We start from the raw sequence: 27,891 nt of genomic DNA on the forward strand, positions 1-27,891 counted from the left end.
TTATCCAAAACAAGAGTTGGTTTCCAAGCAGCAGCATTTAAAATGTAATTTTCCAATGTAATAGTTCAATGACAGCAGATCGGGACGTCTAACCCCAGCAGAATTTCAAACAAATCCACTTGCTAAAGAGCAACTGTCATGCAAAAGTAATATCCCTAAAATAAATGAAGGCATGATGCTTATACTCATTGTTTGTTTAGCTCAAGCAATCAGCCTACTTTGGCTTCTATTACTGTACTCAAATGAATGAAAGCTGCTCTGAGCAAAAATCTCTAACCAATGATGGCAAAACTTTGACAAGTCGTCGACAGCAATGTCAGTTGTGTTTGATTTGTAGTAAATGAGCTAAAACATGTCTCAACATTGGTACTGTCCTTTAACCTTCACTAGTGGCTCCAAGTAGTTTAGACAAGTTCCAACAGCAACTAACAGTTGAGTCAGTGAAAACTGAAAAGAAAAAAAAAATACCACAAATGAACAATGGACTGGCTGAATGATGCATAAATAAATGGTCTGTTACTGTGGATTAATCTAAAAGGAAAAGGTAAGTGAGTTTCCTAGAAAGCAGAGCACCTCTCACCCTTCTCTGTTGGGCTCTTTTTGGTCACAGCGAACTTAGACTTGAGAGAATGGTCTGCTATCAGCTGATTGATTTCATTTTGCCTATAAGAAGACAATTTTTGACTTATCCAAGCTGCTTTGGACTCATCTTCAGAGCCTCGGAAGCACCGTTTGCAGGCCCTGCTTATCAGGTACACCACCTCAGCAAGGTTGAGCAACACACACACCCCAGACACTGCCAGCATGAACACAGTGAATATGGTCTTTTCTGTCGGCCTAGAGACAAAACAGTCCACTGTGTTGGGGCAGGGATATGAATCACACTTCACTAAACGCACCATCTTAAAGTCAGGATAGATTAAGTAGAAGATGTACAGAAAAGCCACCTCGAAGATGATTCTGAACAGGATGCTGATCATGTATGTCCACCACAAAGCACCAGTGATCTGAAATTTCTGGTTCTTGATATGTTCTAGCTCCTTGGGGCTGCTGCGGCCCGTTCTCTTCAGGATCTTTTTGTCAACATGCCGTCGGTGGGCCACATGCATGGCCACAAGCAAGGCAGGGGTGGAGACCAGGATGAGCTGTAGCGCCCACAGGCGGATGTGCGAGATGGGGAAGAACTGATCGTAACAGACACTGTTGCAGCCGGGCTGCTGGGTGTTACAGGTGAAGCCAGACTTCTCATCTCCCCAAACGCTTTCAGCAGCAACCACCAGGACCATGATACGGAAGATGAAGATGACTGAGAGCCAGATCCGTCCAATGCCCGTAGAATGCCTGTTTACGCCGCTGATCACGGCATAAAAGGTCCCCCAGTTCATTTTCGACTCCAGGACTGCAAAAGAAATAGATATTCAGTTAAGGTTACATGGAGACACATCTCTAGCTTGAGGGTAACCATTTGTGACACAATATAGAATTCTAAAATATTAAAATGCCTCTCAAAAGTAAAAAAAATTACCTATTGGCACAAAGTTATGTTTTCTAAATGGCTTATCCTATCAAATAACTTAAGGGTTATACACATTGTCATCCACAACAACTTAGTAATACAGGTAAACTCTGAGGTAAGTTGTAAAATTTACCAGGCTTAGCCAGCTGTGCAAGCAGCGTAAGCAGCACCAGGTCCAAGGATGACCATCTTGAGGTGTGGCCTGAGTATCAAGCTGGATTTGGCAGAGGAAGGAACAACAGACAAGAATTGCCAAGTAGCCCGTTGTCTGTATAAGAGCAGGGGCGATGGCCTACCACCATGCACCGTCACAAGACGCAACAGAACGAAGCCAATTGCGAAACATTCCTCAAACCACGTGATCCGCTCATCCTGTATTAATACTGTACTCCCAAACTGACCTACAGGCCAGTTACAGACCGACTGACAGACTGTCAGCAAATTTCTCCAAGGAACCAGCAAGACATCCATCTCATTATGAGAAGACATATGAGAGACCTCATTGTGTAGAAGGAAAAAAAAAAAAACAATACTAGATACTTGACCAGATTTGCCTTTGAAAGCTGATTGATTTTACTATTAACACTATAAAATCTAATAATTTAAACAACACTATGCAAAGTGTTGGTCAAATCATGAGTGGAGAATGTCAGCCGTCATTCACATCAAATCAGTGCACACTGAATGTTAGTAGAAAATAGATTGCAAAGGATAGAACGTGTATTTTACCTTCAGCTGTGGTGGTACACAAAAGTGTGTACAGAACAGGAAGAAATGAATTAAAATATTGTGTTTTTTAGCAAGCCAAAGGGCTGGATTGAGAACACCATGCGTCTGGAAAATGCTAATCATTCCTCCGCCACTAGCCACTGCCCTGCACCGTAGCAGTCATATGCTCTTATATAAACTATTTACATACAATGGCTGCCTTTATTGGGCCGCAACAAGACTCTTTAGAATTCAGATCAAACGCCTCGATTTCCGCCTACCCCGGGCAAAAGAAGGAATCTGTGTGGACACAAAAGGCCTCAGCCTGCCACATTATTTATTGTGCTTGGCAGGGCAGGGAAGTGAAGGAAGCTTTTGACCTGAGCCACTGTCATTGAGAGCAGGGTCACTCACAGGTTTGCAGATTCATCGAGAAAAAAAATTAACTGTTCAAATAATTCAGCCAGTGTAATACAGTAAATTAGGCATGGAAGGGTATACAGTATGTAGAATTTTTTGTATAATGTGTACTTAAACTATGTTTGCATGATGCTGTTCTTATAGGTTATCTACTACTTATCTGGGTTCATACTACTTTTGATCATTTACGTGATTACTCGATGAGATTTTTAATAATGCTGGGACAATACACAATACATCTATGTGGTTTAAATTTTAAATATACACAGAGCTATCTCTATATCTACTATACAGTCTGCTTAAGAATGAACCTTCAGACCCATGTAAACACAAACTCCGCTAATTTTGAATTCCTTACAAGAGTCCACTATTTGTTCTGGTCGAACTCCTCCCTACAGGAGTAGAAACAATTTACAGTAACAGAAAATGAGTGCAAGTGAAAACACAATGTAGTCATTTGTCATGTCATCAGATGACCTACAGCGTTTCACTGTGCCATGAGCATTTCTGCGTCACTTATGACACATGTAGTGGGAGGGTTTGGGTGGTCTGGTAATTCTTTGAATGAACTAAACCTCATTTATATTATCTCTATAGAAGATGCTGCATACAACTGCCGATACCTCTTTATTACAAAGCAGGAATGCAGATTTGCAAACAGATCTGCAATACGTGAACTCAATATCAAGTAATGCAACAAGAATCAAAGAATTTATGACAGAAAAATGAAACAAGAGAACACGTAATCTGACTGAACGGGAACTGTCTTGCAGCTGGAATTATCAGCACCTGAAACATACATCCCAGCTTTCAAGAGGAGTACAAAACAAAACTACGTCCAAAAGGGAGAAAAAATGTCAATAAAAAAGGAACAAAACAATTAGGTATCCATGTCCCTATTAATAATAAACAAGTTACATCTTTTAGATGCTTTAAAGACAATAGTTATAATTAGCTTAACTCTAAAGCGATGATCTAAATACAGAAAATAAACCTCAAGAGAAATGTCTAACTCTTTAACATTTAAAGAAAACAGGTTTACACTCATTTATTTTCATATTACTGTATGTACTGTGATGCAAGACTTAAAAATACACACAAAAGCTGATACATGCTACGTAATATGTACCAATCCAGTCAATACCTTTTGGTTTATATTTAAATTAGGTTTCTTAATTTAAATATGCTTAATACATTTGTACTGCAAAATGCAATTTAAGCAGTTTGTCAAACTGTAGACTAAAAGCTACTACTGCACCTTAACATACAGTCAACCAAAAGTATATGAAATATTAAAGGGGCACTACACTCTTGTTCAAATTCAGCTAACATATCAGTAAGTTTATTTTAAAAGGGCCATTAGCAACTACTTTCTTTAAATCAGCTTTTAAATTCCCCCACAGTAATATTATATATATCTAGCGCCAGATGAAATTCTAGCGTGTAGTGCTCCTTTAAGATTTCACTTACAAATCATTACATATCTCAGTGTTGAGATTGTGTCTCTTCACCAACATTCGTTTAATCAGCTGACTGAGACAAAGTGGTCTGATAAATACTACAACCAGTCGTACTGCTTTCAGTTACTTCTTCTTTTGTGCATAGCAAGAGATGAGGTATTTCTCCCAGTCCAAGTCCTGTTCTCTTGTTTTAAGTTGACCAGCACCTATTAAACAAATAACTAGATGAGAACACTGCTACGATCACAGAAAACTATACTGCCACCTAATGCAGATGCATAATTTGGGGTGAACAACTTCTAAATTATAACATTACTTACTTGTTTTAATGAGACCAACATTCTTGAGTTTGTTATGTTTGGCGTGTCCATTTTGGGCCAGTCTTAATGACAATGTGGCACCCCTCCTGAAATGAACGTAACATTACAGCTGAACACACTCTAAGGTTAACAGACGCATATATATTTATCTAAGACACCATTTCATAATTAACAAAACACATAAGGGCACACTTAATACAAAAAATGACAGATGTTTCAATAAATCATTGTGACTTTGTAAATGTTTTGAAAACACTAATAATCTGTTAATTCTAAATTTATATCCTACAATTGACTGATTGTGTTTCATCTTGAAATACCTCATGGCTCCAAGCTTTCCCTTCTCCAAGAAAAGCTCAACTGTAACTTTGGACCCCTGTGGGTAAAGTCTGGCATAGAGTGTCCTGTTGTGTAGTATTGCTTTGAACCAACCCACTGCCTGCTCAGACCAGTCTCTCCCATTCACAGGCATCACCTGGGGAAAAGGAAACAGACACAAAAAGCCATGAAGTGAGATAATTCATTTCCTTTATCACTGAGTTATAGATAAGGCTGTGACTAATTACATGGACAGATGCCAATAATTCAGCCTATGCTCTTAGCAGACCCACCACATTTAAGATTTCTCTGTATACCAATCTTGAGTCTCTCTCTTCATAGACAGAGACTGCCTGCCTGCAAAGTCTGGCTGAGAATCTTAACATGTTCAGTGAAAGGTTTATCTGGTAGTTTACATACAATAGTAATTCAATATGAGCAGGAAGATATTTACATTTGCCAGAGAGACCTGTAGTGCCTGCAGTGGAAGGACGGCCAAATCTGGGGTCAGTTCTTTGATGTTCAATAGTGACAGGCAGGCAGTGTCACCGAAGTCCAACCTCTTCACCTCCACCTTGATGGATGTCTCATTTCCAGTACTGTCACTAGGATTATTATCTTACATGCAAACGGCACAGAGAAGAGCAGCAAGTTAAATTCAAAAGGCAGTGTGCAATTCCCAAGAGGCTACAGGCAAGCAAAGTGACACTACTACCATCTAGAGGTATGCATTTGCAAAACCATTCCAACACACAAAACTGGACCCACCTCTACTTACTCCACATATTTTGGTCACCTGAGCTCTGCACCATTGTTCTTGCAGGGGGAACCAACCCATTACTAGGGTTCCAATGTCTGGAATGCAGCTCTGCAAGGCATATGAACTAGTGGCTTTCCAGCTGCTGCAAATAAGAAAAAAAAAATAATGACAACCAGAAACATGTGGATTATTAAAAAAAAAAAAAAAAAAAAAAAAGGTTAAAAAAAAAATCTACAAAGAAAGTAGTAATGAACAAAAAGGATAAATGGCTCTTTAAGTCCTGTAAATGTGATCAGGGATTCAGCAAGGGGTTGAAAAAAGCTGAGAAAAAGCAGACGAGAGATCATGCCAAACGACTCACTCTGTGACAAGGGCCTGCAGCTTCGTGGAGGAGTCTACGTGCTGGATGTAGAAGTTTCCTGGGCTGACAATATGAGACACCACAACTTCAGTCTCTTCAAACCTTCGTATTTGGAACCCAGGGATGTTAATACTGTTGATCACAGGCATTTTCGCGCCAGCAGAATTGTTCTCTTTTTCAGGTTCTGTGCACTGAAGACTTTGGGTTTTCCACTGATCGTCTGAGCGGGGGTTTTCTACCCGAGCTGTTGAATTTACGCACTCATTTTGTTCCCCCTGTTCCACCTCTGTAAAGATATCACCAATATCCCACAATTCAGTCTTTGTTGCAATCACCCAGGTGTAGGTCAAAGAGCCACTTGACTCTACTCGTTTTACTTTGAAAACAGGGGGTTCATTTTCAATGTCTGCACACAACGTTTTTGGAGCAAGTGTGTTGACCACATCATCAGTAGCGACATGTCTCAATTGCCAGTTTTGTGATTTCACATTAGGGGACATTTGCTGCGACGAACCTAAAGTACATATACTTTTGCTCTGCCCAGTGACAGTGACCTCCAGTGAACTCATGAATTTAGCTTTGGCTCTGAGGAAGTGCAGCAGCTGAGAGGATGTTTGTTTTTGATGTTGCACCGCGACATCATCCCCTGTTCCCCAGCTGATCAGAGGTGTTTTTTTCATGGGTTTAGGGTTACTGATCTCTGGGAATACAGCTTGTATAGGGGGTAGCAATAATGGAGGCCTCTCCAAGTCAATCCCTGAACTCTGAATAATGACAGGTGGCAGAATCACATTATCTGATTGGCATGTCTCCTCTAAAATCACACTTTGTTCTTCTTCTTCAGCTTTTAAATCACAGGAAAAGTTTGTAGTCTGAATGGCGCTGTTGTAGCTGGACGAGATGCTGCAAATCATGTCATCATCCTGGATCGCTGCAGACTGGGAGATGAGGAAATGTTTCAACTGACGAAGGGACAGTGTGGCTCCAAGCACCTGGACTGCTTTTGCTATGGAGCTCGCCATGAGCACATTCTGCAACATGGGCCCAAACTTAAGAACATCTGTCTTCAGTATTCCTTTGTGTACGACTGGCTGCAATTGGTTTGTTCTATCACCATTTTTGACACTAGGCTCAAAAGAAACTTGTGACTCTGTAAAGATGAGGAAAACAATAAAATAGTCTTTTGTTAAATGTTTATGAAATAAAATCAATATTAAAACAAAAGAAATCAACCCGGTGTGTGATTTTTTTTGCCTCTGTAATGCTGGTGGTAGATAAATTGGCTAAAACTGTCTTACAGATGAATATGTGCAATATCACAGTAGCAAATAAAACTGCATGATTAACTCAACTTACCTATGTCCTTCAGTACAGCTGACAGCCTGTTAACAGCTTGATATTTCTTATCCAAAGTAGTTGCAAGATTGCTGAACACACTAGTGGAAAAAGATGAATTCAAGAAACCTTGGACCTCTTTGCAGGCCTGATGGAAAGATGAAACAAGCTGGAGTGAAATATTTTTTGTTTATTCTAAATATCAACTAATGATTAGTTCAGTCTTTATGTGTTCGGGACAGAAAACGGACAACTCTGATAAACAATCACTGGATTAATGCTACTAATTTTTGTAATTGCATGCTTTATGTTTTGTTTTTTGCTATTTTAAGACCTCTTGGGTTCTGAGACAACTTTAGCATTGTCTGCCATTTTATAGACTAAACAGTTATTAAAGTGTTGCAGAGTAGTAAACTACAATTAATTAACCTAGTATATTAACTACATTTTGCAGTAGCTTGCTGGTAAATGAACTACATTGACATTAGGGTAGTGGTAATTAAAATAAAAAGGAAAACTTTGAAAGACTAATCACGAATCTCATTAAAAGAGATTCTTCTCTGGCAAATAATATGATGTTCAAGTACTAGTTTTCGTTAATAATAGTGGTTGAGTTGGTTTTTTTTTTTGTTTCCATTGGCTTTTTACTTCAGATTTGTTTACAACAGAAATATAATGTTCTTTGCAACTTTTGTCCGTTTTGTTAGGTCAGGATTAAGTCTCAGGCGTAATCCAGAAAGTGGGACTGTCTGCTGGGGTGTGACAAATATATGGCTGTTGTTTTTAAGGTTATAGTTTGAATTTGTAAAACTAAACTTGAATAGATTAGGTGTATGTTTGCTTTAAGTGTTGATTGTTGAATTAACAAGTGTTTAGAGAAACTGTTGCGTGCAGTTACCTGGTGTACTGAGTAATCCTGTTTGGTACATAACCCCAACTGGATGCTGAGATGAACACAAATACCAAACCAAAGCTGACATTCCCCTGAACAGTGGGATTTACTTTTTATTTTTTTATAACTTGTGAAAAAGTATGCCTTCTTTGCAATAAACTGTTTGCTGTCATTTCACTTGTTTCATAATATTTTCAAGAACTAGTTTGAATCAACTTTGTGAAGTAACCACCACATATAAAGTAAAGTTTACTGACTGCAGCTCTGACAAACAGGGACACGCTGCTTCTCCTCCATCATCATCATCATCATCATCTAATATAACAATATAATGCCAACCTGATAAATATGCCAGTGTTGAACAGACGCTAGTTTTACCTCATTGGTGAAGTTACGAAGATCTTGTTCAAGTGCACGACTGGCATTTTCCAGCAACAACAGTTTGTAAGTCAAGAGCACTTTCTGTGCGGTTGTGTCGGGGAGAGGCCGACGGTGGACGAGCTGCTGCGGGGGACTCATGGCGGACTGTGGCTGGCTAACGTTAGCTAGCTAGCTAGCTAGCCTGGAAGCCAAATGTGCAACTAAAGCTGCGGTGAAATAGTTTTTAAGACTATAGTCGGCAAACTTTGCTCACGGCTTTATGTTTGTGGGTGAGTACAGCAATTCTTCCTCTTCCTCTTCTTCTTAAAGCTGCGGTTGTCAGTAAAAAGCTTCCTGCCGCCGACAGCACACAGACAACGAGGAGTCCGAGTCCGCCATGTTGAAAATTAGCCCTACTGCTGTTAGCTTTAGCTCCTTTAAAAGAAAGTATATAAAAAATATATTATATATATATATAAGACTGTTGTGGGGATTTCTGTTGTTCTCGGGTGGTGCTGTGAAGAATACAAAAATGACAACTCAAGTCATAAACATAAACACCTCAATGTCAAGTGGATCTGTTTTGTCCAAGGATGCATATGAAGCAGAAAGGATTTTATTCTGAATCAAACAAGAAACTAAATGAGTGATGATGATGATGATTGGCCTCAGTTTGAACAATCAGAGGAACAGCCTGAAAAGTGTTGCAAGTTTTTCAGTCCTGCTATAACAAACAAGCTCCTGCTAATGTCTAAACGCCAGCTACCATTAACCCTCAAGTAGAGAATAACTCCAATTTGCCACTTGCATTCCTCTGGTTTTACACTGAACACTATGCACACAGTGTTCTTTTCTTCCAGTGCTCTTTGCTTGAACATGTCAAGCTGCTACTTGATCTAGTTTAGTTGTGGGTGGGGCAACAAAGACATTTCCTGCAGTTATGTAGGAAATTGCTCAAGAGCCAGATTGATAGGCATCCTAGCTGTTTTGATACTGAAGCTGGCGTCACAGGCCCAGCTCTGCCCGCTAGACAATGTGGTTATGTGCATACAAATTTGCAAAATGGCTCTTTGCATATAGTTTTTAGGAGAAGGACGACGGTTACTCGACAGGATATGCCGCCACGGCGGCTTTCTCCACTGGTGCATCCGAAGCTGCTTGCCCACGTTGCAACAACAAATCCTGACAAACCTTTAGGTCCATTGAGATGAGACATGAGAGTTTAACACTGCAGCATGTCGTGAGGTTTTAATCACAGCACCTCACGGCCTATAGATCCGCACTGTGGGATCATGTGTTGCTGGTTTAACCCCGTTTTAATGATTATGTGTTACACAGAGGGGGGTTTTGTTTTGTTTTTTTCATAAAGTTGTGGATCCATGTTACAGTCAGATTTATTGAGTGAGAATACACCCCAGACTGAGTGATAGTATACATTGCAGTCAATATTTTATAACTTGGTGGAATTCAGGTTGCTCAACTAAAAAGAGTGATTCACTGAAACTGATATTCTCCCCTTTTGGAAACCTCTGTGATTTATTTTGTAAGTATAGAAACAGGGGATTTGTTCTCTAAAGTGAAGACTGCCAGCATATTCAGGTTATAATTCAGATTATTATACATGTTTGTATATGTACAGTAAAACTGTTTCCACATTTAGCACTACAAGACACAGCCTCCTGTTGTCTCCTCCTATAAATGGCCTAAATGAAAGATTACAAAACACAAGCATATGCAGATCATGATATATATGTGTTAAGATATATGTTATGTTTATACAGAAACTCTTACGTTGTCTCTTATTGGCGTTGTATTGAATTTTGTGAGGAGGTCAGGTCTCGTTCTGGGAATGTTACGCAAGCCGTCATGGACTCCACACAAACTTAAGCCAAGGTGAAAATTTTTAGTTGCAAATAAACATTTCACAATGAAGAATGGACAAAAAGTTCTCCACCCAAATTAGTGATTTGGCGCACACTGTAACCACACAGCTTGGGAGGCGTTGAAGCCAGTTTGAATCAACATCTTAGCTGCACAGGTCCCACAGCGTGAAGCATGTCCTAAAGACTCTGGATGTGCGTAGATAGATAGAAAAGAAAGCTTGAACAGAGTGAGAACAGATTCATCTTTCAGAGGGTCTGTGCTTCATCTTATTAATTCAAAGTCTGTTCGTTTTTACAGCCAAAGCAGCCATGTAGCCAAACTTCTGCAAATTGAAACTCAGGAATTATGCTTGAGCTGCTCTCCAGTTTTTTAACCTCATAAATGTGCAAAACAAAGCAGTGAGAGTAGGTTACAGATATCACAATATAAATGATGTTCCTGTGCAACACAGCTTCCTGGTAAATATGATGAACACTGTTAATATTACAAAAACAAATAAAACAATAATGAATATTTGTCCAAAGTGAACGTCCTGTGTATGCAATGAACAGTACAACAAAGGGTTTTTGAGATATTCTGTCATCGCAATGTTGCGAACACGTGTGACGCATTCAGTGTCACCGATATCAGGTAGTTCTGTCTCATTGAGGACTGTGAGCCATTTACTGTTGCAACAGTTAAAACGATTTCCACTAATATACAGAAGATCGAGGTGTGCCGATAAAACCTTAATCAAAGAATGGTTTAAAGTTGTGAAAGCATTATTTCTAATGTCAATTTCTCTCAGAGGGGAGCAGCTTAAACTGCTGGGTATAAAATCGATATGGTTGTACGACATCTTCAGTTGAGTTAATGCTGGCATACAGGGTAAAGCCAGGTCAGAGCTGGTCATGTTCATTTCACTGATGATCAAAGACTGAAGGGTAGTTTGCACACCTTCCAGTGCACCCACATGTATTACCATGTGTGCATTTCTTGCAAGGTTGAGGGAAACCAAAGAGGTTGTCTCAAACGTATTTGGGTGGAGCATTTTTATGTTGTTTTCTTTAAGACTGAGATGTTTAAGAGTCTTTAACTTTCCGAAAGCAACACAAGATGTGTTGGGATTTTTTCGCTGTGTTGACTGGGAGCTTCTTAAACCGTCCGCGGAGCCACAGGGTTGCACTGAATTGTCATTGAGATTTAAGGTTTCTATTTGTGTGAGTGCACTGAGGAAGCGTGGAGAGACATGTACAAGTCTGTTGCTTTGCAAGTCCAGGTGCTTTAAGGATGGAAAGTAAAGCCGCCGATGGTCTCCTGTATGATTATAATTTCTGATATTCCAGCTAATGTTTTGCAGACAGTTGTAACTGAAGTTTAGCGTTTCTAAAGACGAAAGGAGGCTCAAAGTCTCCACTGGGAACGACTGGAAGTGGTTATAGCTAAGGTCAATATAAATTACTGGCATCAGCCTCCAGTTGGAGTGGAGGTTATTTTTTCTAGCTGTTTTCTCCTTTATAATGCGATTATACAGATAATTCGTCTCTGATACCATAGAAGCCTCTGAGTTTAAGGTACCAACCATGTTATTCTGTAAGTGTAGATACCTCAAATTATTCATCTTTGGAACAATTGGGAAATAAAGAAGTTTGTTGAAACTCAAATCAAGAATTTCTAGATTGTACATTTGGTCATCTTCGCGTGTGACAAAGAATTCTACTGAATTTCTGCTGAGATTCAAATACTTCACTTGATGCAATTTAAAATCACAGATATGCACAAGGTTATTTTTAGCCAAGTTTAGCATCTCCAGTTGGCTCAGTGGTTCAAATGTCCCCTCTTCTATCACTGATACCAGATTGTCTTCGATAGTAATGGACCTCAAACCTTTACTCTCTTGAAACAAGCTGTGTGAAAGCCTTGTTAAAGCATTACCACTCATCTTAAGCTGATCAAGAGAAGGTTTGTTTCGAAGGTACAGCTCCACTGCATCATCACTCAGTCTGTTCATTGATATGTCCAAAGTCTTCAGCGTGCTGATGGATCGGAGGGCTTTGCTGTTGCTGCCAACGTTGTTGTTCATCGCATTGCTGGACAAATTCAACTCTTCAAGTCGAGCCAGGTTTTCAAAAGCCCCCTCAGAGATGAGATCCAGCTGGTTGGCGCTCAGGTCCAGCTGCTCCAAGTACGGCAAAACAAGTGTGTGCAACTGTCTGATGAAGTTATTGGACAGGTCTAGTCTTCTAACTCTTACATCCAAATCCACAGGGACAGACTGGAGGTTGTGGTTGTTCCAGGACTGCTCCTTGAAATGAAGGGAACATTAATCATAATCAAAGAGTGCACCATGGAAACCGAAGCCAAATAATCTTGGTTATTGTTAAGCTCTCTACACCAGCGAGGATGCAAGTTGACATACATCGCACTAAATAAATATCTCAGTTAACGTTTTAATTGTCCATCTTTTGCCTACCTCCGGAGCATCATATGTCAATCCACTTATCCACGGGTCATGACTGAGTGACCAGAGTAGCAGGAGACTGGAGAGCATATGTTTGACCATTCTCGCTGCTGCTGCTGCCTCTGCTGCTGTCAAACTGCTGTACAGTATCACCACTGTTGTCAGAGCTCATAGGCACAATCACACACACCCTCTTATAGCTATAGTTCACAAAACAGGAGGGAGAGGGAAGCAGCTGTGGACACCAGATAGGCACTGAGGATGCTATGTTTGGACACTAAAGAAGTGATGCATCACTTAGTATTAAGCTATAGAAAACTTGAGAGTATGGCTCCTCTCATTTAAAAAAATGTTTTTAGACAACAATTGTCATTTTTCTGTATTTAATGTAACATTACATTGAAAAAACACATTTAAAATTAGCTACGAGTCACTGAGAGACATAGTAAATGACAAAAAATATTTACACTGAGGCATGTCCATTTTATTTATAACATTACTGTTACCATGATATATTACAGCATTCACAGTAGCGAGGATTTGCACGTGAGCAAGGAAAACACCTCCTGAGTGATATAAATTTATACCTTTTGTTTGTTCCTGACACAGTCTTAGGAAAACGGAAGCCATTCTAAAATAGATGAGAGGAACAAATAAAGAGGCAGCATGGTGGTGGAGCTGGAGGGAAGCCCCCAGCAGTTTATAAAGAGGCATGCAAAAATAGGCTGATGAAAGGAGGGAGTAGCATACATAAACAATGTTAGGTGACAGGCCCAGCTGGACTACCTGAAAGATACACATCAATGCTTTAAAGCCAAAAGCAATTGTCTTTAAAAAAAAAAAAAAAAAGACAAATGAGATGAAATGCGTTGGTCCTTTTTTTCTGAGATCAATAACACATTCCAACTGCTTTCCTGCTGCTGTCCCTCAGTCCTTTATCAGCATCTCCTCACCCAGCCCCTCCGTTAGTTTCCCACTTCCTGAAACACTTCATTGCAGCGTAGTTATCATCTTCACACTGCCTTGTTTCAGTTCAGCTGTATGATGCCAAAAAAGGTTGAGTCTGCATCCATGGAGATCAGGGCTTCGGGCCTGTACGGGATAACCAGTTCGAGCTCATCGTCACTGCGAAGCTGCACAATGCCTGCAAAAGAAGGTGCACGGTGTGTTCAAATCATAGGCATTGAGAGAAACGGGAGATGGGTGACAAGCTGTGGGGAAAACTCCCATAAAATGTCTTTCAGTGCTTTGGTGCTTTTTTTGGCATTAACTTTACAAGTTCAGTGTTTAGAGAAAAGTTGTGGAGAGTGCTGTCGTCAGCATGTCAATTCAGAATCTCCCATGGGTTTTCAGTGAGTTGAGATATGATAACAGAACATCACCTACTTTTTGTACTTAGGTGACCATTCAGTGACCCCTTACTCCTCACATGGCAGTATTTGCAATAGCGCTGCAATTCTCCAGCAGTCATATGCAGCTCTTAACAGAAGGACAGATGCTATTTTATTCTAAGCTCTGGAAATGCTACTTTGATAGAAGAATAGTTTGAAATACTGGGAATGATGATCTCTCACGTTCAGAGATGTTCAGAAAAAGGGGGGCCTTCAAGGAACGCTGGACAGAAATAATAAACGTAGCATCACATCAGCGTAGTATAACAGAAAATCTGGGGAAACATTTTCCTGGCTTTGCCCAGTGGTAATAGCAATAGCAACACAAATATGATTCATTAACATGTGGTATTTGTGTAGAAATAAGGAACTGTAAGCCCCCTATTGTCACTGTAAGCCCCTATGTGTCTGTGTGTTTATTGGTCTGAAGCAGTAACAGTGACAAGACACTTTGGCTAACCTACTTCTGGCTGTAGATTCAAATTTACTGTGCAGCCATGGGAGTGGCACCTAACTCTTGGCAAGAAAGCAACTTAGCATGTGAAAACGTTGAAGTATTCCTTTAAGATGACACCGTGCAGGCCAGCAGTAGTGCCTCACTAACCTGCGGTGTAGCATGTATTGGCAGGAGTTGCATCAGGCATCTCTTGCAAGCAGCGCAAGAGCTCTGTCGATCTTGTCCCTGCATTAGTCGAGACCCAGCTTTGGATTATATGACCCATAACTGCGCTTGAGCTTTTGAACAAAACCTGTGAATTAAGCAGAACATTAGCCGAAAGATGGAACAAATCAGATGTCATATCAACTTAGTTATGCTTGAGTTACAATGACACAATACTTGTCCAAACACCAAGTAATAACCATCTTCTTGGACAACAATTCTGTTTTCTTTTTGTGAAATTGCATTTCCTTGCTGCGCAGAAACAGTCCAAGGGATCACTGTTATATTTCCTATGGGAACAGGCAAGATACACTTACTCAAAATAATGGCAGACGGTGCAATACTAGAGCCAAAGACTTGAATTCTGTTTTACCTTTTATGTCTGGCTGTTTGTTAGTGTTAGCAGTTAACTGCAGGAATGATGTTGGAGCTGGCAAGAGGGGAAATAAGCATTATACTTTAATTTTATTAACTTAGCATATGCTGTTTATGGTCTCACTACCAGATTAGACCGTAACTAATGGACACATTTTCAGTTCTCAGCTCCAACCCACCTCTGCAGCTGCCTTGTTCCCGTTTTACTCTCCTAGAAGACAACTTCAGTGAACTCTGAGCTTTCTGGAAAGTACTTGGCTTTATGTCCTAAGAGAAAACAAAGCATTAAGAGAAAATTTATTATTGCAGCACTATCCGAATACTCACTAATAGCATAAATCTAAGTAGTACGGTGTCCAAGATGACTCCATACTGCATAATCAGTGACATACCTCCCTTGTTTTAGACATCTTGGCCATTTTCCCATTGACTCCCTCAGAACGTGGCTGATTTAATTGTAGAATTATGTCCCCTTGGAGTTTGCGAAAATCATTTTCTAAAACACTGGCTCTATGCACCAGGAAAAGACTAAGACAAAACATAAAGACCGCTAGTGATAATAGAGTACTGTAAAGCATACTGAGAGTTGACAGACTGGACGTCCTCAAGTTACTTAAATGGGTGAGGTCACGCATCAGTTAACCCCGGAAACCCAAACGTTCAGTTTCAAAATTAGTTTCTAAATGAGGAACTATCTTCACACTGCCTCTCAAGATGGAACTCATTTAGATTGTGTGAACATTAGAGCCAAATTTACAGTCTGTTGTGAAACTTGCAAAGTAAAAGCCACGTTTTATTAAAGACAAAGGCCTCACTCAAAGAACATCATTTTTTCTTGTCAATATTCGTGCCAGCAGAGTCCAATATGAAAGGGAAGTTTTAACCTTTTAAAATCAATACCACTGGCTGCACACACACAAAAGGCAGACAAATGCATTTAGACAGAAAATGAAACATTTTAATCCATCAATCAACTCCATTTACAAAAGTATATCCCATTTTATATACAATATGTACAGAGACGTATAAACAATTATCATTTTCCCCACATGGAATCATTCATACGGTAACTAAACAACAGCACTGTAACAAAACATATCACTGATATTCTGCAGGGATGCTGTAGTGCAAATGTGCGCAAAATATATAGTGCTGTTGCTCTATGAATACCTTATAACTCCAGTTGTAATGGATTTTCTCAGCTTTGCATAGATACCTTTATATTTGCTTTGAACATTTATATAATCTTTGAATATTTCTTTTATAACCCAGGGAATATGGAGCTTTGAACCCCTTGTTAAACCATTTATTTATAACCACTAATAATTAATCAAAAATGCCGAGTATACAAACTGCAAATAAAACATCTGAAACAGCTGGTGTTTTTTGGAGATACAAGATTATCATTCAACAGCACTTAAAAGTGTGTCATTATTAAGTATCTGTCAGCGTAGTGTCCTTCCTTGTTATAAAGCGAGATGCTATGTGTGTTGACACAAAACGGAGACTATAAATAGAAACGTTTGTTTGATGAGGACGTTATCTCTTTGCACAGAATCAACGTGAGGGGGAAGTGTAACAGTCTAGATTGTCCTTTTTGACGCAGACACGTGAAAGTGAACAAAAGTCACCCAGGGGATTCCTCAACTTTAAAAACCCGGGAGGATTATGTGTCCTCTAAACAGGGGCCAGACACGGGCTAGACACTGCATCTAAACACAGCTATTGAATTCGTGAATCCTACGTCGGGCAACATGATGAGACAGTATGACTCTGGACTGATTTCACCGCTGTGAGCAACTTTTTCCTTTCTGTAGAGGGCTGTTGGTTGTGTATTTATCAGTTCTGTCCAGCAGATGGAGCCTCTCCAAGCCTGACACTTCCTAGGAAGGTGGTGTGATTGGTCATGCTGATGAGTGTGTCCTCATACACTATGCGTATGGAAATCCTCTGGCCTGCACGGAGCAGGCTCACCCCAGCCGTGTAGCAGGTGTTGAACTTGCGCTGGCCCGTCTCGATGCTGCAGGTGCAGCGCAGGAACGGGTTGGAGTCCACCATCACCTCATAGCTGGCAATGTCGGTGAAGTTGAGGTAGTACACCTGGTGGAGAGGGGAGACATAAATTTCACAAAAGACTGAGAAGGGTAGTCAGAACAAGTTCACATAATATTTAAGCATTTGTTTAAAGTTGAAACAGCTGGAACAGCAGAGAGGCCAACAAGGATTTGAATTATGGAGATTCACATTTAGTTGCAGGGAGAGGGGAAAAAGAAATATGTCTCATAATGCAACTGAAACATGTACGTATAACGAATACAAGCAGGTTCTTAAACTTTACTACAGAACTACTGCCAGTTCTTCTGACTCTGCACTGTAAATTTTAAGAGTTACGTCAAGGACCGTACTCACTTCTACCTGACTATATATGAAGTAGACACCGTCCAGCAGCACCTCTAGCTCTCCTGAGCGAGAGTGCATTTTGAACACACGGTGATGGATGGACAACATCTTCCAATTCCTAAGGATGCCTTCAGACAGATCTAAACATGTCACAATAAAAACAAATGGTCAACATAAACAGCTTTCAGCAGGGTTTAGAGCTCAGTACTGAGACTTATGAGGTAATAGTTTTAATTAATTATAATAAATTAATTACTACTTATAATATATAAGTCTATAACTGTATAATAATCCTTTAATGGCTACAGGATTATTACATTGGGGCGACAATCTTACAGTAAATACTGGTACCAACATTTTGGCCTTTAAACCATATCTTAGGTTTTGTAGGGGACTGTGTTAAGATTGTATATGTGTTACATATGTGTTCATATTTAGAGACATAAATTTCTGGAGTAACTGTAAGATTTAGAAAGCACATGTCTTTTACAGCGATTCAGCATGTTTTCTGTTTTGTGTCATTCTTGTGTTACTAGAACTGAGCATCTATCTATCCAAAAAACCCACCTTCTCTCACTTGGATGGTCGTTTCCTGCCCTTGCAAATGAACCACAGCAGGCTGAAATACAAAGACCTCGTGTGAATAAACCAAATACACAGTAAAACATGAGAACAGCTGGTTTGACAGGGGTTTTGTATGGGATAAAAAAAAGTGTGAAAAAAAATAAGTGACATACTCTACCTGGAATTCCTTTGTTTTTGTCTTATCAACGACCCCTGCAATAACAAGAGAGACATTATAGAAGTCTGGCCGTTGACATTATTGAGAAACAAAGATGGGACACTGATTAAAACCAAACTAACACTGGCATAGTTTAAAGATAGATCACCATGATCCCACACCATGTTTAAAATCCTGCATCAGAAACTTTCACCGTACAAGCAATGAGTTCATCGATTTTGAAAACCTGAGCCCCCTTCTAGTGTGGGAATGGGTCTACATGAAGGAACGTACTGTAACCTGAACACAAATCTTTCGAGTCATGGGTGCTTTCAAGTTCTCTGGCTCGAGTCTTGGCCATGTCTGCGTGGTATTAAGTCATTTATATTTAAAGTGGTATACCTGCTGGACCCTGAGCGCCCGGAGGTCCCTGTGGCCCGGGAGGTCCAGGCGGTCCTGCAGGCCCTACAGCGTTGCTTCCTGGAATACCAGGGATTCCAGGGATGCCCGGTGGCCCCTGAGGGCCCGGGGGACCAGGAGGACCAGGGGGACCTGGGACTGACCTTATCTTTCCTGTGAAGTCAAAAAAAAAAAAAAATGGTTGGCGAACTAAAAAAAAACTGAGCAGCTAAAACATCTTACTGCCTGGCTGGTTGTGTCTACATGGCCCTTGGCCTGTACAATGTATACAGAATCTGTACAGATTATATTTATAACTGACGAAAGTCAATAATGTCAGAAATGAAATATCAAAAGCTTGTTATTAATATCAAGCCACCACAGCTACTGGATTTTAGAGGATATCTCAAAGATACTTCCAGTAAGGAGGCAGCAGGTAACAAAACAATCAACGACCAAGATAAATTCAATATAGGCTGAAATTTGAGTTACCTTTCCTCTTTTCTTTCCTTTTTTCCTTTCCAGTTGATTCTGTAAGAAACAAAAACCATGATTAAGCTTGAAATGGCCTCATGAACAATTATCATCTCGGATAACATCTCGAGTATCCAGCTCATTCCATGTGTTAGGGTATCCTAAACAGGCTGAAATAACAGATTCAGATGTTGTGCACTGAACACTAGAGTGGAGGTATGTCAGCCTGTGGTATCTTCTAGTGTAGTAATTTGTAAGTGTGGTTTCACCTCCTCTGTATGAACAAGTGCCTTAAGCATTCACAGGCAGTGGAACTGGAGAAGATCATTAGAGAGATACTTTATCCTGCCAAAATCCTTTTCTTTGAATTAAGCCCAGATGGAGAATGCAGATGAAAGTGTGTGTACTTCTGTGTGTCTCCCCTTTACAACCATGTTTATGTGTGTGTGTGCGTGCGTGGATGTTGGTGGGGCATCTATGTCAGTGCTTGAAAGACAAAATGCACTTAGATTGCATCTGGGCATGTGTGTATGCTGTGTGTGCAGCTGAAGAATCCTTTTCAAAAAGCCGTCTCGCTGCTCTTGTGTTTACCATGTCATTACAACTACAAAGGCCATTTAACCTTAAAACCTCACAGTTTGAGTCCCTCTCAAACATATGGCCAGCGTTTCTCCCCTGGCTAAATGACTGGATGCATCTGCATAGATTTCTCTTAACGAGCAGCCCTATCTGGAATCTGGTGCCCGTTAGGAGTGCCGAGAACGCACACATACAGTACACACGTGCAAACACAGGACACACACACGAAAAACACACATCTAAGGCTGAGATTACAAAAGCCTTTGTCTGTGCGCTTAGAGCAGAGGAGAGACCTGGGAATGATTAGTGTTTAGAGGCTCGGGACTTTACTGATTTATGTAGAAAGTCTCAAAGGTGAGTTTTTTCTTCTAATTTAAACACAATCACTAAACTCCTCCCCCTCCAAGTATTCAGTGTCACGCCACAGACATTGGAATGCCTTGTGATCATGCTGCACTTGTTGCACTCAGACATGAAACTTCAAAGCGTTTGCTTTTTTATTTGCATAGCTCACATTCTAAACAAAACACTACAAAAGCTAATTCAGACATATTGGCCATGTGGTTTTCTCCTGAGCTATTGATTATGATAAATCAATTTGGTAGAGTTAATGAATCCATTAAAGATAGATCTCAGACATGCACGCTTGCTTCTCTGTTCTCTGAAATTGATTTTTTTTTTTTTTTTTTTTTTTTTTTTTTGTCAGCTGAAAACACAGTTGGATTCCAGAGTCTAGATCTGTTCAGTTGATAGAGACAAAAGATATTTCAGGGACCTGCTATTATTTTGAGACGGGGGAAATCAACGCGGGCCCCGCTGTCTGTTTCAAATTGGTGAAACCCTCCCAAACTCATTGTTGTCCTTGTTTGCTATCCAAGTAATAATCAGTCCCATTCTGTTTAATCTCTTGCTCTATAAACTCTGCAACAATGTGTGGTGGAGCTGCTTTGTTAAGTAAGCATGTGGCAATAAAAATATCTATTCCACAAAAAAGTGAGAAACTATTAACAAAGTGTTTTCAATATTTAAGAGCATTAAGTCCATCATACGTCTGTTGTTTACACTGTTACAAAACTGCCTTTAAATAATAGAAAAAATGAGTTACAGAAACCATTACTAATTGTTGTCAAGGAGTAGCCAAAATCACATACAAAAAACATAGACTGATGCAGGTGCACTAGAGAGAAAAGGATTTTGCTTTTTCTCTGATTAAACACGCTGAATTTAGAGTTTGAGTCTGAAAAAAAATACAAAAGGGGAGAAAGAAAGCAAGCTACAGTGTCAGCGAACAGCTTCTGCACCAAGGTGTGAGGATAAAAGACACAACAGCTGCGTGGTGATAAATCCAAGAAACAGCCTGTACCTGTTTCTGGCTGCTTGCCGGGACTCCTTTTCGCTCGCTGAGTTATGCCCCTGTTATCCTCCGTGGCATGGAAGTCGCCGTTTCTGTGCAGTAACTTCTCCTGGCAAAACAAAAGAAAGTTTTAATAAGTGTGGAAAAAAAGAAAAGTCAGAGTGAAACACAGACTCTCCTTGGAATAGTAATACGAGCCGTGACCACCATATATTAATTCCTTGTAGCACACAAAAGGAATGAGTGATATAAGATTTTGAGAGCGAAACCATGTTACAAGTGGCCTTTCTATTCTTGGGGTATAATGTTTGCACAGAGACAACTTGAGGCATTTGAAAAGATGTGAGACACTGTCAGCCATTACATTCATTTGTGGCCAAGTCATTGTCTGTCCCATTGGGGCTGTAACCTATCCTGTAACCCAAGTCACTTTTGTCTGTGTTTCTGCCGCTTGAGACAGTCACCTGGACACGACTGCTCTAAAATTCACCTTTTTATACAAAAGGAGGACATGAATTGTGGTTAATTTGAGAGCAATACCCATTCACATGGCACCTGGTCCCAGCCCTATTCAAGGATTGCATGAATAAGCTTTAAAAAAAGGAAAGGAAATGGTGGAGCTGGTCTGAGCTCATCTCAATGAACAGGAAAGGTTATGCTGGAGCGGTGGGGTGTTCCCTTGGGTGAGTGAGTGGAGGGACAAACCGCAAGCCTGTGTTCTTCTGTGACTGGTTCTGGTTGACCTACATTCACATGAACTCCGTAGGACAGGCTGACCTTACTGTAGCAGGCTTAATACGCAAGCAGCTCCGGCAAGACTATCCTATCCTTTATCCTAAGGATTCATGGTTTTAAAACTGCTGATTGTTTAAAGTCTCTTTCTATTAGAGCAGCCAGTTCACGATCACATTGTTGGAGGACTCCCAGAACCCGAAACCTGGCACTTGAAACGCCACAAGACCACCCATGTCTTCTTGTCGTCACACTTTGGGTCACACTTTGGAGTGTCAACATAAATAATGGTAAAAGTTCGAGGCATTAAAGCTCTGACTGGCTGAGGACAGACGACCAGACAGCTTGTATTGTGCCGGACATCTGCTCGGAGTTTGTGTAACTGTCATCTCCACAGCAGGGACACGTGCAGCACCTTAGAATGGATCAAAAGATAATAATGAATCAGTTGGTCTTTCTGCTACAAGATAAATCAGACAAGTTTACTGACAGGCACTTTGACCTCCCTTTTCCATAGGGACATATCTCTGTTCACTAGAAGATGACATATTCCAGGTTTCAATCTGTGACGCTTGAGTAAACATAGCCGCTAAACCCCAGCGGTGAGAAATGTTCTCCCGAAAGCAGCATGAACTCCCATTGCCTCTTTGTGCGGTTTCGAGCAGAGCCACTGAACGACCATAAGAACGCAGACAAGAAAAGTTATGTTTTGAATTTCTGTACCTCGTCTCAGATGTGGGAACCCCCTAGTAGTGAAGGATGAGCTGTATCATGTCGAACACCCCCCGTCGGCTATGTTGGGCAAGCTCAAAGTAGTTAAAGTCTACATGACCAGCTGCCAGCCATGTCTGACCTTATAAGCACGGGAATTCCAGCCTGATGGAGGAGCATGCGTTGGAATGGTTTATTGACACACACAACTCCAGATGTTCCTGCGACCGGCGACGTTTGCTGTTCATTTGGCGAGCAGGTGTCCCCACATCTCCTCTCCAGCTGTTGGCATACGGGAGGGGGGGCTTTTACCTCTCAAAAGATTTTGGGTGTATGTTCAGGCGTATGGCATTACACTTTCGTCTGTTCTGACAGCCAAACATGATTCAACAGCCAATTTCTGGCCCGAGATTAAGCTTTAGAAGAATGACAAAAAACAAACAAGCAATCTGCTAGGCTACTACCAAACTGGTGCAGCTGGTGCTTTAGATGAAGGGAACAAAGTGATTAAAAAAAAAAAAAAAAAGTTATGCCATTATTCGACTATGAGAAATGGTTATGTGCCCTTGTTTGCCTCATTTCACTTCATTACAGCATTTACAGCCTTCATACCCTTCGAAGGCATGCAGAGTTACCGTAAATCAGGATGACAACGTGTTGGTATGTATGCCAAGTGCCAACTATTGAGTAAACCTTTCTTTTTCGGCACAAGGGAAAAAATGCTATTAATTAGAGGGCTTTCAAATCTTCAAAGCGTGGGGGGTGCTGTTGCGCTCAGAGGACGTGATTCCCTGTTGCTCCGTGAGGATATGACTAAAATTTAGTCACCCCAGGGATGTGCAATTTTCTGATCACAAGACTTCTTTTTGGCCTATTAACGCTTATTGTTACAACAACTTGTATTTTTACTCCATTTCTGCCACAATACTACCGAAATTCTCTGACATTTCCAGCATTTCAAGCTGGTTTGATGCCACAGTTTGTGCATTTGTAAACCATCATGCCTTCTCTACCGTTCCTAGCTCACTTTTTTTCCCACACATCTGGCTGCAGCAACATCTTCAGTCTCAGTCTTGGACTACCAGTGAAAACTGGTCACTAAATTGCAGATGAGAACAAGAGGTTACAAAGTTGAGGAGGTGAAAGTGAGGGCTCCTGGCTGAGAGTGCCAAAGGCAGACTGGATGCCCATTACCGTGATACAGGGATTACTAACTTTAATGGAATGCATACTATTTGAGAACTGAAGCCTCATAATACTCTGTGATTCACTTTCTTGGACAGAACAATGACAGTATGTTTTCTTCTTAAATATCATAAAAAGGAGTGCCCGTACCTTAGTACCTTAGCCAGTATCAGACACTGCTCCTTGAAGACCATGTGTTCTAAACCATAACTTGGCTAATTTAATTACAGCATCCATAGACTGTCATCTGAAAAAGCTGTGGAGCTCAATCTAAGGGAAATGTTGTCTGTCAGCAGCCAATCACCCTGCAGATGTTGCAAGACTTGCTGGCACAACAATGTCGAGCTGAATGCCGTGAATGCCTTGAGAATTTATTATTTTGGTAGATGTTTGTGACTCTGGACTTAATCTTTACTAGGCGTCTACGCCATCTGTCTGTCAAGACAATTCAGTCTTCTATGGAAAAGTTTGCAGCCTCATATAGCCGAAGTTTCCATCTCCTCTGCCTTGTGTTTTTATGACACTTGTGTCCACACACATTAAACGATGCGATACTGCTGTTTTAACTAATCATGCACTGGTCATAATTAAAGTAGATGTGGGTGACAGCCCACCCCGACGCTGCAGAGCATGTACGCTGCTGAGCACTTTGTGTCCCATCAAACTGACTTTTTTAATAGCCGTTAACTAGACTCCAGATGTTTCAGCATCTGTTCTTTGTGAGACTTTGAAGGCATACATCAGAGGAGAAAATTATTTCATATAATGGTTATAAGAAGAATGTTAGGCTGGAGAATGAAACGCTATCTGAGCTAACACAACTCTGTGGATTTGATTTTTATTACGTGAATGAGGGTCAGGCTGACTGCGTGATGCTCTTATTCAGTAATGCCCTGCGTCACACTCTTACCTCGCACTTCAGAGCAGCACACGTCTGGGAGGGGCTTTTTACTGTTGGGAACTGCGCAGATCTGCGAGGCAGCTGGGATTTACTGCCTTGCTCAAGGGCATACCGACTGTGACTATTGAGAGGAAGACTGTTTCTTCACTTCCTAGACCCAAATTATAAATGTCCAGATCATCTGCTCTCATTAAGAAGCAACTACGTGAATGTGATAAAGTGTGAGATGTTAAGTGGTTATCTTTTAAACTGCATGTGAGAAATAAGTGGCTGTATTGTGACAAAATCATCATTTTGAATGTTCTTTATACTGTTATGATGGACATTACTGAAATCAGCTCTGAAAATTTGTTATTCTTTCAATGTTAAACAAAATTGTTGCTAATTTTGCACTTGCATATGGGGAAACATGACAGTTCACATACATTCTTAAATAAATACTATAACATACTGTGTTAAATTCCCACAAATGTGGGTTGACAGTAATTGTTCTTATTTTCTTCCTTTGCTTTGTATCACCCCACAACCCAAGTTACAAGCAGTTCCTCTTCTGCTCACAGGGCGATCTTGAAAACTGATAACAGACTTGTACAGTTCCTATTGCCTTGATCCTTATGAGAGTTTTAACCACACTTTTTTTAGACAAGGTGGTGTTCCAAGGTTCAGTACAAATGCCTGGCCTTAATAGGTAAACTTCAATAGAGAGCTGTAAAACAAGGGGGAAACTGTAGTAGAATATGCTAAAATGCTAAAAAATGAATTAAAATGTGATCAAGTATAAAATTACCAGAATAAAACTAGATTTGTCTCCTGAATAAAAACAAGATTTTTTTATGATTTTTTAAATTATTAACATATTAGCATATTAAAGTAACTGTATCCCAACGCATGGAAAACACTTTTGCACTATTTGAATTTCAAATTAAATGATCCTTAATCCTCATTAGTACCATGATCTCAACTGATTTGATGACCCAAGATGGTGCTAAACTAGACAACTACAAAAAGAGAAGACTGGATTTCCATTGGATGTACTGTTTACTAATACAGATTTATAACCATCATAGATAAAAATGATCTGATGCACTGAACCTGGGGTGCACTGCAGTTCTTACATGATGAGAAACTACACTTTGCCTTTTCCAAAATCAAACTCCACTACACCGTGGAACAAATCCATTTGAACAGAAGTGCAAGCCTTTATTATGGAGCAAATCTCTTCATGTTCTGCAACACTTGTCTGTATACCTGCACATCACATTAAATTTCACCAGTGCTGCTCAAGTGCCTTTGATGGCACTTGTGTGAAACATCCAATAAACAATTTTTAGCTCCACAAAAGAGATTCATCAAAGGAAATGCCTGAAAAGCTAACAAGTGCGGCCTCTGCTTCCAAATGCCACATGCTCCTGTTTCTCCAACTATGAAAACTGTGGGATGTGTAATCAGAGTTGTTTAATGCAGACATCTGGCAAGGACAGCATCACAGCGCTGTTAAATATTTACAGCTGGGCCACAGTCTTTCACCTCATGAAGCATCACCATCTGGCTTGAATACCAGGCCCATCTCACTCAGCTTTAACCAGGGAAACCACTACTCTCTAAAATAAGCTTAGCAAAAAACACACTGAGGACAAATGAATAGGCCGAGCGTCCCACTTGCAAAGGGAAAATGTTACTGAGCAGACCACATTACCGGCAATGTATCTAGATAATCTTTCCTGGGGAGAAATAAAAGCCTCCATCCTGAATAACCTGAATTCCTCTGAGCTGCTATCAAGTTGACGGCTAAATGTCCAGCCAATGCCCCACGCCGCAGGATCATTCTCCCTGCAAAAAGGTTATACAGCTGGTGACATATGAGCTAACTGAGCAGGCGAGGTAAGGTCGAGACCTACACTCAGTCTCTTTGTACTAATAAAATTAGGGAGTGTGTGGTGGTGATGTGGTGGTGGTGGTGGTGGTGGTAGGGGGCTGTTGCCAAAGCCACAGACAACACAATGAACATTCAATCAGCCCCGCTGCCAGAAAAAGAAAACACATGTGAGACTAGGCTGGCCCGGCTCCAAGTACCAAGTGGCCCATCTAAGTCCTGATGAATTTACATCAGCCCCTGGGCTTCGCACCTGCTGGCGATCCAGTTAATTTTCCGTCCACCTGCTCCAGCACGTTGACTGACCACTGTCTGTGTGCATCCAGCTGGGCAAGCTGCCTAGGTTTAGAGCATCAACCTCTGTTTAGGGAGAGGTCTGGAAACAGGACAAATTGGGTTAAATAGGGTTTGATCAAAGAGAAATGAAGCCCAGAGTTAACTGAGATCTTTTTTCTTTCCTTCCAACAGCAGTTTCTTGGAAGAGTCCAAGTGAACTTCTCCTCTCCGACTCCCCTGACGTGCCTGCTCGGATGTGTTTACCTCGACAGGAGACTTTGGCCAGGTGACAGACGCGAAGCTCATATCTTTGCGCATCTTTGCTCGAGAGGCTCAATCACGCACGCTGGGAGCGTTAATTCAAAACATATTTGTCGGGAAACTGAGCTGGCAAAATAAAACTTCGTGACAGGCTACTGTAAAATAAGTTGCCCAGAAACATGCCATAACAGAGCACAGGCACAAGAAAAACCTGACACCGTGATACGGGAACGGGAGGACGGAGCGAGGAATGAAAACAATGTAGCTGCTGGAGCTGGAGCTCCTCCACTGAGCGCCTTTAATCACGTCTATTTCTATTTTAATTCGTTCTCAGTGTGTTTTACCTCATGACCGTCTCCGGTGCCGCCGCCGCCGCCGCCGGAGTCCAGTCGCGGGTGGCCGGGCGAGAGCGGCGCCGCCGGGTCAGCCGGGTCACTCCCCGCCAGTGTCAACATGGAGTCCCGCTTCTGGTGGATAATTTCCCGTTTGACCTCGGAGCGCAGGTCCAGGTAGCAGACGAGGGTGACAGCGTGCAGAGACAGCGACAGCAGGAATAATCCCAGGAAGACGACGCTGCTGCTCCGACTCCGACACTTCTTGCTGCACGTGCACGGAGCCGCTGCGGGCATCACTTTGTCCGCGGGTGAACCATCGCGTGCCATTGTCGGACGGAGCGCGAGCCAGACGCTCTTCTATCTCGGCATAATCAGCCCGTTCGTCTCGCGCGGGCCGCGGCTATTCATTAACGCGGAGGCTCATCGGGGCAGCACGAGCAGGTCGGCGCGAGCTTGCGCGACTCGCTGTAGTAACAGCGGAGAGCCGCC

At 41.2% G+C, this 27,891-nt stretch overlaps 5 protein-coding genes across 7 annotated transcripts; all 5 read right to left on the reverse strand.

The window, feature by feature from the left end:
• Window positions 1-557: 557 nt before the first annotated feature.
• LOC113160626 (gap junction beta-1 protein-like) lies at window positions 558-1,780 on the reverse strand. Its single transcript, XM_026357977.1, has 2 exons — window positions 1,650-1,780; window positions 558-1,399 (listed from the first exon to the last, which is right to left on the reverse strand). Exon 2 carries the CDS (start codon window positions 1,383-1,385, stop codon window positions 558-560), a length of 828 nt encoding a protein of 275 aa, XP_026213762.1. The 5' UTR covers window positions 1,386-1,399; window positions 1,650-1,780.
• Window positions 1,781-3,264: 1,484 nt separating this feature from the next.
• LOC113160167 lies at window positions 3,265-8,950 on the reverse strand. 2 transcript variants are annotated; one of them, XM_026357246.1, is made up of 8 exons: window positions 8,469-8,950; window positions 7,220-7,346; window positions 5,864-7,013; window positions 5,511-5,641; window positions 5,197-5,360; window positions 4,745-4,899; window positions 4,425-4,510; window positions 3,265-4,310 (listed from the first exon to the last, which is right to left on the reverse strand). In XM_026357246.1, the coding sequence occupies exons 1-8, from the start codon at window positions 8,607-8,609 to the stop codon at window positions 4,228-4,230; spliced, it is 2,037 nt and encodes a 678-aa protein (XP_026213031.1). In that variant the 5' UTR covers window positions 8,610-8,950; the 3' UTR covers window positions 3,265-4,227. The 2 variants fall into 2 exon arrangements, with proteins under 2 accessions (XP_026213031.1, XP_026213030.1); XM_026357245.1 differs by having other exon boundaries at window positions 5,511-5,644.
• A 1,041-nt stretch (window positions 8,951-9,991) lies between these two features.
• On the reverse strand, window positions 9,992-13,034 carry LOC113161018 (transforming growth factor beta activator LRRC32-like). The gene is made up of 2 exons (XM_026358505.1): window positions 12,787-13,034; window positions 9,992-12,618 (listed from the first exon to the last, which is right to left on the reverse strand). The coding sequence occupies exons 1-2, from the start codon at window positions 12,874-12,876 to the stop codon at window positions 10,753-10,755; spliced, it is 1,956 nt and encodes a 651-aa protein (XP_026214290.1). The 5' UTR covers window positions 12,877-13,034; the 3' UTR covers window positions 9,992-10,752.
• A 213-nt stretch (window positions 13,035-13,247) lies between these two features.
• On the reverse strand, window positions 13,248-15,863 carry LOC113161019 (tumor necrosis factor ligand superfamily member 13B-like). Its single transcript, XM_026358506.1, has 6 exons — window positions 15,594-15,863; window positions 15,381-15,468; window positions 15,200-15,256; window positions 15,004-15,116; window positions 14,770-14,914; window positions 13,248-13,918 (listed from the first exon to the last, which is right to left on the reverse strand). The coding sequence occupies exons 1-6, from the start codon at window positions 15,834-15,836 to the stop codon at window positions 13,803-13,805; spliced, it is 762 nt and encodes a 253-aa protein (XP_026214291.1). The 5' UTR covers window positions 15,837-15,863; the 3' UTR covers window positions 13,248-13,802.
• Window positions 15,864-16,137: 274 nt separating this feature from the next.
• On the reverse strand, window positions 16,138-27,858 carry eda (ectodysplasin A). Of its 2 annotated transcripts, none has more exons than XM_026357108.1 (8): window positions 27,412-27,858; window positions 21,138-21,237; window positions 19,214-19,252; window positions 18,725-18,895; window positions 18,344-18,378; window positions 18,169-18,220; window positions 17,617-17,741; window positions 16,138-17,301 (listed from the first exon to the last, which is right to left on the reverse strand). In XM_026357108.1, the coding sequence occupies exons 1-8, from the start codon at window positions 27,727-27,729 to the stop codon at window positions 17,041-17,043; spliced, it is 1,101 nt and encodes a 366-aa protein (XP_026212893.1). In that variant the 5' UTR covers window positions 27,730-27,858; the 3' UTR covers window positions 16,138-17,040. The 2 variants fall into 2 exon arrangements, with proteins under 2 accessions (XP_026212893.1, XP_026212892.1); XM_026357107.1 differs by having other exon boundaries at window positions 17,611-17,741.
• Window positions 27,859-27,891: the final 33 nt, after the last annotated feature.

This window comes from Anabas testudineus, chromosome 10 (genome assembly GCF_900324465.2).
Source record: "Anabas testudineus chromosome 10, fAnaTes1.2, whole genome shotgun sequence".
NCBI lineage: Eukaryota > Metazoa > Chordata > Actinopteri > Anabantiformes > Anabantidae > Anabas > Anabas testudineus.